Source organism: Pavona decussata, unplaced genomic scaffold (assembly GCF_977016875.1).
Source record: "Pavona decussata unplaced genomic scaffold, jaPavDecu1.1 SCAFFOLD_39, whole genome shotgun sequence".
NCBI classification, from domain to species: domain Eukaryota; kingdom Metazoa; phylum Cnidaria; class Anthozoa; order Scleractinia; family Agariciidae; genus Pavona; species Pavona decussata.
Genome location: NW_028145461.1, coordinates 443,576 through 454,367, shown reverse-complemented (window position 1 = coordinate 454,367; position 10,792 = coordinate 443,576). Strand labels below are relative to the sequence as shown.

Here is a 10,792-nt window from a genome sequence, read left to right as displayed (position 1 = left end):
ATTCCTTATTTATTTTTAATATACTGGTCCACTGAAAAGAATAAACCATAACTGGCTTCAATAACAGTTAAGATTCGCATTACAATTACAAACTATACATTCCTCCAACCTCTGATCATGCCACATGCTTTAGATTCTATGACATTCCGTACACTGCAAAGCCAAATCTGAACTGGATTTTCCATAATATTTAGCATGTGGGCCAAGTCCCCTTTAAAAAAATATTAAAATAAAATAACCAAAAGTACCCTATGTAACTAAGGTTGACAAAATAAGTAAATGTACAAAAAAAAGTTAAAAACGTATTTATGTCAAGACGCCCTAGTTTTTACTAAAAACACACTACAAATCAATTTACTTTTACGTTTCTAGAACACTGAGCCTTTTTTAAACTTCAAGATTTCTTAAAATCGCCACTTTTGAGACTTCTTAAAGTCGCCACTTTTAAGACTCCTTAAGATCGCCACTTTTAAGACTTCTTAAAGTCGCCACTTTAAGACTTCTTATAGTCGCCACTTTAAGACTTCTTAAAGTCGCCACTTTTAAGACTTCTTAAAGTCGCCACTTTTAAGACTTCTTAAAGTCGCCACTTTTAAGACTTCTTAAAGTCGCCACTTTTAATACTTCTTAAAGTCGCCACTTTAAGACTTCTTAAAGTCTACACTTTAAGAATTCTTAAAATCGCCACTTTTAACACTTCTTAAAGTCGCCACTTTTAAGACTTCTTAAAGTCGCCACTTTTAAGACTTCTTAAAGTCGCCACTTTTAAGACTTCTTAAAGTCGCCACTTTTAAGACTTCTTAAAGTCGCCACTTTTAAGACTTCTTAAAGTCGCCACTTTAAGACTTCTTAAAGTCGCCACTTTAAGACTTCTTAAAGTCGCCACTTTTAAGACTTCTTTAAGTCGCCACTTTTAGGACTTCTTAAAGTCTCCACTTTTAAGACTTCTTAAAGTCGCCACTTATAAGACTTCTTAAAGTCGCCACTTTTAAGACTTCTTAAAGTCGCCACTTTTAAGACTTCTTAAAGTCGCCACTTTTAAGACTCCTTAAAATCGCCACTTTTAAGACTTCTTAAAGTCGCCACTTTTGAGACTTCTTAAAGTCGCCACTTTAAGACTTCTTAAAGTCGCCACTTTGAGACTTCTTAAAGTCGCCACTTTAAGACTTCTTAAAGTCGCCACTTTTAAGACTTCTTAAAGTCGCCACTTTTAAGACTTCTTAAAGTCGCCACTTTTAAAACTCCTTAAAATCGCCACTTTTAAGACTTCTTAAAGTCGCCACTTTTAAGACTTCTTAAAATCGCCACTTTTAAGACTCCTTAAAATCGCCACTTTTAAGACTTCTTAAAGTCGCCACTTTTAAGACGCCTTAAAATCGCCATTGTTAAGACGCCTTAAAATCGCCAATTTTAAGACTCTTTATAATCGCCACTTTTAAGACGCCTTAAAATCGCCACTTTTAAGACGCCTTAAAATCGCCACTTTTCAGACTTCTTAAAATCGCCATTTTTAAGACTTCTTAAAGTCGCCACTTTTAAGACGCCTTAAAACCGCCATTTTTAAGTCTTCTTAAAGTCGCCACTTTTAAGACTTCTTATAATCGCCACTTTTAAGTCTTCTTAAAGTCGCCACTTTTAAGACTCGTTAAAATCGCCACTTGTGAGACTTCTTAAAGTAACTTTTAAGACTTTTTAAGTCGCCACTTTTAAGAAGACTTAAAATCGCCACTTTTAAGACCCCTTAAAATCGCCACTTTCAAGACTCCTTAAAATCGCCACTTAAAATTGCCACTTTTAACTCCTTAAAATCGCTTCTTTTAGGCTCCTAAGACTTCTCGAAATCGCCATGTTTTTGTCTCCTTAAAATCGCTATTTTCAAGACTCCTTGAAATCATGTAATACTTTTTAAAATCACCACTTTTACATGCGACTTTAAACTCGCCACTTTTAAAACTTCTGAAAATCGTTACTTTTAAGACTCTCTAAAATCGCCACTTTTATACTCCTTTAAATGACCACTTTTAAAACTTCTTAAAATCGCCCCTTGAAAGATTTCTTTAAAATTGGCCACTTCTAAGACTCCTTAAAAAATTCCGCTTGTACATTTAAATAGCGCTCCTTTATAAATTGTCATTGGTAATAAGTCGAAAAATCGCTTCCTTTAAAGACATTTACAAACGCCTATCTTTCAAAAATAAGCCTTCAATAATCTCAACAAGGATAAGTCTTTTAGTATTTGAAAGGGTAAATTTATATATGTTCGTACACACATTAATATCTTCTGAAATTTATTCTCTACTCAGTTTAATTTTTGTTTCAGTATCCATCCAATTATTGGTCTTAAACTACGCCTTCATCTATTATTTTGTTGGACTGGTTCCAACAATTCCGTTTTGACGGTGATGGACTCTAACTCATACCAATCATCACGCGTATTGAACATGGGATATTTGACAAGAGAATTGATGGAGAAGATAGTACAAATATCAGCAGTTTAATTCAGAATTGTTTTACATGTAACGTATAAAAGAATCCTCCCCACACCCTTCTCAGTGTGGTGAACATGTGTTTTACGATGTCTTGAAGCTCACCTGCAAATAGACAATATAAATAGTCAGAAAGAAACGAGGAGATGCTTGCATGTAAGTTTTATCACTTTATTTTCTTCTCTTATTGCGAAGCGCTTAGAAACTTTAGTATATAAATTTTATTATTATTATTATTATTATTATTATTATTATTATTATTATTATTATTATTATTATTATTAGTTAACAACAACAACATCATTTTTTTTTACATATTCAGATATAAGTTGCTTGTCCCGCAAATAGCCACAAAGCTAGTCGAGGCGAGACAAGACGTTTCACGGGCGTATTTTTTATTATTAAAGCCTAGATTGTTATTTTGCACCATTGGGCCTTGTCTGTCTTCTATTTTCAAAAGAAAAAAGAAAAATTACTTACTGTTCCACTACCATCACCATCGTTGCCTTCATCTGGCTCTCTCCGTTGGCGTTTAGAGGACTCAGCCTTAAATATTAAATCAAGAAATCATCAATGTTTTGCTGACAAACTGGTCAACTAAAGGAAGACAATAAATTATTAAAATTTTGACAAAATGCAAGTGAAATTAATATTAATTTTTATTTAAACTTTTTAATACCATACCATAATTACCCCGAACGTAATTTGTCAGAAGTTTAGAAGTATAAATTGCCACATAGGCCCAGAGAAATCCAAGCTAAATTGTACAAAGTTAACACTTTGAGCGCTGGCAGAAACATGGTAGAGGTCAATGTAATAGCTTGTTGTACAATTTTTTTTCATTTTACATGTGAAATTGTAATAATAAACCTGAGTGTAATACAATTTGGTCTGCAATCATACGAGTGATAAGAATTGGGAGACCACATAGCAGGCGTCTAATTTGATTCAATAATGGGCGATACTTAATATTCCTACCTGTTCACTCAACGCCAGAACTCTCTTTTGTCGAACCTGAAGATAAATGATAATTGCTAAATGTTACTAATTGCCAGCTGAAACACACAATGATTGTATGGTGGAACCAAAACGAAATGTAAAACAAACATCTATGCTGCAGTTGATGCTACTGGCATTATTTTGTGTGCAGAGATATGAGTAGATGATAGCAGTTGGGCAGGCTGCGTTAATTGTAATTCTTAGTACCTCATCAGTGTCCACAATAGTGTCGTCACACGGATCACGCTCAGTTTCAACTTCAGTCTACAAGAGAAATTTTATTTCATATATATTGGACAATTGCAATAATGGACATCATTTGGTTTTGAGTGAAACTACATTATCGACTGCAGTTAAAAAATGTTTATAACAGTGTATGTTACTTGGACGGCTGACTGACTTTGCTCTTGGTTTCTCTTGTTTTATGGAACAATGATCAACGGTTTCAGAGATTGTCAGTAAAGTACATCTTATCATGCACTTCAAAACAAACAAAGTGAAGTGTTCGTCATTTAAACAGCATGATTGTTAATGACATATGTATGTACAGTTAAGCGATTGCAAAATTAATTGTAACCGGTCGTAAGTGACTATTTCTTTGTTTTTTACAAAAACCTGTTATTTTCCTTTTGAAAAATTTGAAGTAAAGATTCGTTTGACAAATTTTGCGGTGTTCTGCCAAAGTTTAAAATTTTGGTGACAACGAAAGCTTTTGTACAATAAAATAGACGCTGACGCGATTCCGGCAGCGTTCATAGGTATCGCGATCGGTTAATACACTACCTTTGATTCCTTTTGTGAATGCCCTCTGAATTTATTGTAATAGTATTAGTATTGATGTTTGTGGGCGTAAATATGTTTTTGGCCCTTCTCAGAAATTTTAGTCCTCTCCGCAAAATGAGCCCGAGAACATCAACATCAACTCCAGGGGGGGCTGGCAGCTACCTTTGATCTAGCCGCTTTTCGGAAATAGATGATCGCCCCAGTAAAGAAATCTGTCAATCATTCGAAAACCGTAACGAGCATGCGCGAAATGCGAAGGATTCATGTGCTATTTTGTCCGTGGCGACTCGACGGTGGAAAACGCAGTCGTATTTAGTTATTGTTTATTTACTGTTAGCATGTTTTTTTGCGGTAGTACGAAGTTTGAACACTACGATTAATCAAGACCGCTGGAATGAGGTGCCAGCTTTGTTTTAGTTTAGTAGAGCCGTCAGCATTGAAATTGCGAGCGACATGTTCTCAGCTGAGCTAAGATTTTACCAGCGAGTGTAAGTGGTGAAGAATATGATTTGTAATGTAGCGAACGATTATGGTTTTCGTCGTCTCAGGAAGATATTGTACGTCGGCAAAATAGTAGATTTCAATTTCGATTCTTGTTCAGTTCTGAAGAAACTAGAAGCCACCACGCAGTGTTTCACGACTGTCATCGCGAAAGCCCAGAATGTAAGCTTATTTCTCAAGATCGGCTTGGAACGTTAATGTAAACTTATTAAAAGTATTTGTCCCACATTTTATGCGTATTAACTGTTGAAAGCGTAGTTACGAATGAAACAACATGTCTATTTTATGGAATTCTCCCTCTGTTTAAATGTTGCGAGACGACAGTTATTCCTGTAAGTTTAATTTTGATGCACAAATGGTTTAAATGCATACACAAAGAAAACGGCTTGAGTCCTTAAGAAATTTTTAGGTAAGAAAATTTTGCAACTGGAAAGGATAGCTTATAAAGATCTCAGAGGATTGCTTAACATTGTTGTGAATAGAGCTACCAGGTTTGCATGAGCGGATGCAGGGGTGTTTGTCTCTTGTCTGTACAGGGAGATTAAGTTACGTGAAAAGACATTCAGGTCCTTATTCTCTTGCGCAAAAAATTGGGAAGTTGAGTTCAGTAGTACGGGGTGAACAATGTACTGATACACTGAGATCCTGCAGAAACCACATGCATGTGCAGAAACCTTGGAAGGTACACGTAAATATTATTGTTTTACCTGTCACCCTTACAGATGTCCATGACCACCTGTATCGGTATGGTGGTTTTCCCCCATTGGTGGATGCAAAATTGGGCTACTGGGAATACACCCTAAAGCCCAACTGCAAGGGAGATACAGAAACAAATAGATCCCGGGATGGCAAATCAACCATGGTTTCTCTATGTATATGCAACAGCCATTTCGAAGAAGACAAATCTAAATTATCACCTCTTGATTACTGAAATGTTTGTAGCAACTCGAGGATTGCATGTAACCCAGCTGACCACATTACTCTGCAGTATAATTATGTCATCAGTACATGACAATATACATCAGAACTGTAACATATTGCAATATTGTTTAATTGGTACATATTGTGTAACATAGTCAAGTGCAATTAGCATATTGTAAATTATGCAATTACTGCACATTTTCACAAACTTGCACAGTGTAATGACTGGCTGGAGTATTGCTGTTTAGCACCCTGCCTCTTTTATGTTTCAGTTCTCACCCCAGAGGTATGATAGACAAAATCTAAAATAATGAAAGATAACTTCACCTCTTTCTTTAAAATGATGAGATTTATTACCAAGCACACATACTAAATTGAAAAGTCAATATTTGTGGCTCACTTGGCAAAGTTGAAGAGCAAAGCGCTGCTTACATCACCTCTCAACTTTTCACCATTTAGAAGAGATTGAAAAAGAAAAATCTGTTGTTGAGAGTATGATAGTAACATTTTAACTTAAGCAAAACAGAAAATTAGATCACCAGAACCTCCAGTTTGTTGACTCCCAGTATGTAGTTGCTGTAAAGGGAGGAAATTCTACAGTGTACATAAATGAAAAAATAGGGAAGGTAACGATAAAGTGGAATGGAGGAAGTCTTACTACCTCTCTCGAGTGTCAATTTCTACAGGAGCAGGTCTAGCCTTGTGAACTATGTGTCAGATCTAACTACTGTAGTACTGATCCTCTCCGGGGTCAGCTAGTCGTTGGTTGCAGTATTTTCGTTTTTCGCTGCAGAATTTGCATCCATGATCCCCCTTGATGACCAAACTTCAGGTAAAAAAGCGACCGAAACCTTCCTGTGATGTTTGGACGTCGAATAGCCAAATTGTTTCCGAATCCACACAGACGCGCTTTCACATAAAATCGCCGCCATGTTTGTTTATCAAAAAATCAGTACTTAGTCTCGCTCGGCCAAATTTCTTAACTGGGGCGATCATGCAAACTCGGATCCAGGCCTCGCTGCTGACCCCCCCTGATCAACTCTATTGTTATATAACAAGCCAGATGTAAGTTTTCCAGCCAAGCTAGCAGACCATTCCTCGCATTGCCGTAATAGAAGCCGAGCCAGCCGAAGAGCAAGTCCTTGACCAGTTCGACCACCAACAGTACCCTCAGCAGAACATAATTTAAATTGTGATAAATAGCGAAAACAATCAGACTAGCCAAGCGAAAACCCGATCCACTTCAGAAGTCCCTAGCTGTAGTAAACGAGGAAAGGGGAATAGACCAGCAATTCTGCGCACAGAACGTGCAGGGAGAACAAGCTGGAAAAGTCTACGTCTACGTCTAGTATGCCAGGCGAAGTAAACTACTCCTATCCACTTCTACAGAGAATACTGAAAAGTCCGCTATTGATCCTATTAATGATGAAATACAGGGCTGCCAACCTAGCACGTCTTAAAATATGGAGATATGACTTCCCAGACAGCAAGAACAAAGCGCCTTACAGGGGCGTGGCATCAAGGCTACATTCAGGGCTTCAGTGAGGGGCGGGGGGGGGGGGGGGTTGACAAGAAGGAGAAACAGAATTTTCTAAGTCTGTACAATTAAGATTAAGAGTTTCATCTCCGAATGTCGAGTCTACGCCAAATACAAAACTTCAGCAATTATCCGGGAGATTACAGACATTAATCCGGAGAACGGGAGCTACACTTCAAAATCTAGAGATTACAGACATAAACCTGGAGGCCGGGAGATACGGTTAGAAATCTGGAGTCTCCCGGATTATCCGGGAGAGTTGTCAACCCTGAAATGGTAGAAGGTCCTACTACACACAAAACAAGCGACCACCGAATTAAGCCCCATCCAGCTATCACTTCAACACAGTGCGCTCTAGTCTTCTCTTCACAACAATTATGCACGGTACCCGTACACCACAACCAGGCGATCGTCATTCGGCTAGAAATTTGAACAGATAAGAATAACACTTCGAAAGAAACAACTGAACGTCCAAGAGAAGTTCAAACACGTTCCATATCAGGACCAGCCCTTGTCGTCAAAGACCAAACAGTTAAATCACAAATCATCTCACACGGAGACTTCTCTACAACCAAAAGGGAAACTCGACCGCCAGTTACCAGAGCAAGGCGCTGAGAAAAAAAAGACCGAAGTCCATTTCCAATCAGGCAACCTAAGACAAGGTCCAAAACTCCAGACTAGTGAACCCTTCTCGAAGATGGCCAAAAGTGCTCATCTCAGTCCAAAAGGACCGTCTCCTTCAAACTTCAAGCAGCAACGTAACACCTTTGTTAGTGGAACGATATGTGGTTGTCCCGCCGAATTCTTAGTTGATACAGGAGCTTGTATCTCAGTATACATGCCAGATTTGTCAATAATGTTTTTTCCAAAGAGTCTACCAACATCACGGTTCCTAGTACTTATTTAGAAGTGGATACCTTTAGTGGAGAGAAATTATCAACCATCGGCCAGATCCACGTTTATCCACTGGATAGGCAATCTTCAGCGTCTAAAATATACTTCACGTTAAATGTTGTCCAAGGTTTTCGTACACTCCCCAACTAAGCTGTGGTTAGAGTGTGCATATTAGCTTGTTTACGACGAAATACTGAAATCTTTGCACAGATCGAAACCGTGGGATAGTGAATTATCCACTGGATAAAGTTATCCGGCCTTTGAACAACTGGGACCTGATATCAACCACAAATAAAAAAAGGGAAGCTCATGAAGCGCGATTCACTGACTCGCGAATTGAAAACAATCGCGTCTCCAAATGTATTCACGCTTCGCTGGGCGATTTTAAGAAATTTACCTACTTTAAAATTTAGCTTAATTCAAAGCTTTTGTCTTCTTTTATCTCAGTTTCATACTCGAACAAGAAAAGTTCTTACACTAAATATAAGATATTCGAAGTCAAGTGCGAGAACGGAGGGGTTCAAAACTTAAAAAAAAAAACCGTTCGGGCAATTATCGCAATAGCCTGCAATGCAGGCGTATTTTTTGAGCGGGAGCTCTAAATAATCCCTCGGTGCTGTCATCTTGGGCGAGGAAGCGCGAGAGGGCTGGAGCGAGTCAAAAGTGACCCTAAGGGAGAGGACGACTGGTTGAGAAATAAAGGAGGGGGGAGGGGGAGCATTTTCCGGGGATAATATTAGCGGTGATCAGTGAGGATGGTTTACCTTGCAAAGTGAATACACTCTTTTATATATATTGGAACCTTTTTAATAAGAACGTTGAGACTGAGATTGACCAAATTATTTTTGAAGAAAACTTAAGAACGTTCAGCCTCAGCTTCATCGTACTGGTTAACAATGACAGCGCATGAAATTAAAGATATAATTTCTTCTCCTTTTCAGGAAGTGTTCCTTGTGTCACAGGAAAAAGTCTTTGCGCACTGACAGTTTCTTCAGAGAATTTCCAAGAATTCCTTTGGGAAAACTGTTGCTGTGCATATATTTCTGGAGCGTTCGTGAAATACGTACGTCTGTCGCACATATGTTGAATCTGACCAAGAATACTGTTGGCAATATATACGCCTTGCTCAGACATTATTGTGGAAGGGACATACAAGATAGGCCTATCGTTCCATTTGGGGGAGGTGTTTATGTGGTGAAATGCGATGAGAGCCAGTTCAAGCACAAGAGTAAAGTGAGTATCCAACCAGTCCATGTAGCTGCCTCGCTTTAGCCCAATCGAGAACTGTTGAGAACCTCAATTGTATAACTACTGTACGTAGCTATTGACATAGATGTCACACTTCAATGTTATACCGAGATTAATCTCAAATAACCCGACCCGTTTTACTGACTTAGAGGGTCTGTAACCGAAATGATTACGAAGACAAAAAAAAACAACATCCAAATGCCTATATTTCCACAGGGAATTTATTTAATGTGATAATTATTCCTTGCAGTACAACCGAGGAAGAAGGGCGAGAGATGATGTTTGGGTTTTTGGTGTCCTCTCTACAGAGCACAGCCCCTGTCGCGGCTACTTCCAAGTAGTTCAAAGACGAGACAGAGGAACCCTTACACAAATATTACAAAGAGTATTACTACCAGGATCGGAGGTCCACTCAGACGATTGGGGTGCATATAGGAACCTCGCGCGTCATGTCCCAAATGTTACAGTTCATAGAACAGTAGTCCATCGCGATAATTTCGTGGATCCCGTTACAGGCATACACACGCAGGAGGTTGAATCAGCATGGAGTCGGCTGAAGTACTACATCAAGCGAGAGAAGGGCATACGTGCGTTGGACCTGCAAGACTTCCTTAATGAAGAAATGTGGAGGCAATGGAGGGGGTTGGATTTAGTGTTTGAAAATGTAATTACTGTTATAACTCGTTATTACCACTTTTAGACCATCCAATCTGTTATAATCCAAATTGTGATGTCATCAATGTAAGGTTACTTTAATAAAAAGTTTATAAAATCTAGAATCTGCTAAATTTATATTATGTTGAGTTTGAGACGAAGACTGTAAGTGAAAAACCGAAATAAAAACGCCTTGTTCAAAATTTGACTTTGATTACTCAGTGCTTGCGTGAAACTTGTGTAACAAGAGGTTTTCGGCTCGCTTAGCGGATCATATGCGCGGGCGGTGCGCGGAGGTAAATGATACAACCCGGGCGTTTCCGGACGGAGAAATGGAGGGAAAAAAGATTTGGGGAGCACTAGACTTTGGAGCGTGGCACTTGTTACGGATTTTTCTGTCGCACTTTGTAATAATCATCGCCCTTTGTAATAACACTTGTCACACTTTGTAATAAAATAGTTGTCACACTTTGTAATAACAAGCTGTCGCACTTTGTAATAAATTAAGCTGTTGTACTTTGTAATAACAAATGGTCGCACTTTGTAATAAGCTTTTAAATTTCTTTTGATCTACGATGTTCTGTGGAAAATAAGTGAACTAACTTATCACAAATACGTTCTTCTTTGATGTTTTACTTTGCATACTACACTGAGGGTATGAAAAAGAAACGCGTTCTCCTTCACGCTTTCTCCTCGCAATTGTTACTTTGGAGATCACACAGCTTGCTTAGCAATGATGGAATGCAATAAGTAAACATAGGGGAGATAA

At 38.3% G+C, this 10,792-nt stretch overlaps 1 protein-coding gene and 2 long non-coding RNA genes across 3 annotated transcripts; 1 reads left to right on the top strand and 2 right to left on the bottom strand.

The window, feature by feature from the left end:
• Positions 1–2,475: 2,475 nt before the first annotated feature.
• Positions 2,476–4,028, bottom strand: LOC146483325 (uncharacterized). The gene is made up of 4 exons (XR_014863875.1): positions 3,693–4,028; positions 3,465–3,500; positions 2,967–3,032; positions 2,476–2,591 (listed from the first exon to the last, which is right to left on the bottom strand). It is a non-coding gene; the product is annotated as an uncharacterized LOC146483325 (long non-coding RNA).
• A 1,774-nt stretch (positions 4,029–5,802) lies between these two features.
• LOC146483324 (uncharacterized) lies at positions 5,803–6,407 on the bottom strand. The gene is made up of 2 exons (XR_014863874.1): positions 6,236–6,407; positions 5,803–6,127 (listed from the first exon to the last, which is right to left on the bottom strand). It is a non-coding gene; the product is annotated as an uncharacterized LOC146483324 (long non-coding RNA).
• A 2,446-nt stretch (positions 6,408–8,853) lies between these two features.
• LOC146483323 (uncharacterized) lies at positions 8,854–10,792 on the top strand. Its single transcript, XM_085106013.1, has 2 exons — positions 8,854–9,354; positions 9,620–10,792. The coding sequence occupies exons 1-2, from the start codon at positions 9,202–9,204 to the stop codon at positions 10,067–10,069; spliced, it is 603 nt and encodes a 200-aa protein (XP_084962139.1). The 5' UTR covers positions 8,854–9,201; the 3' UTR covers positions 10,070–10,792.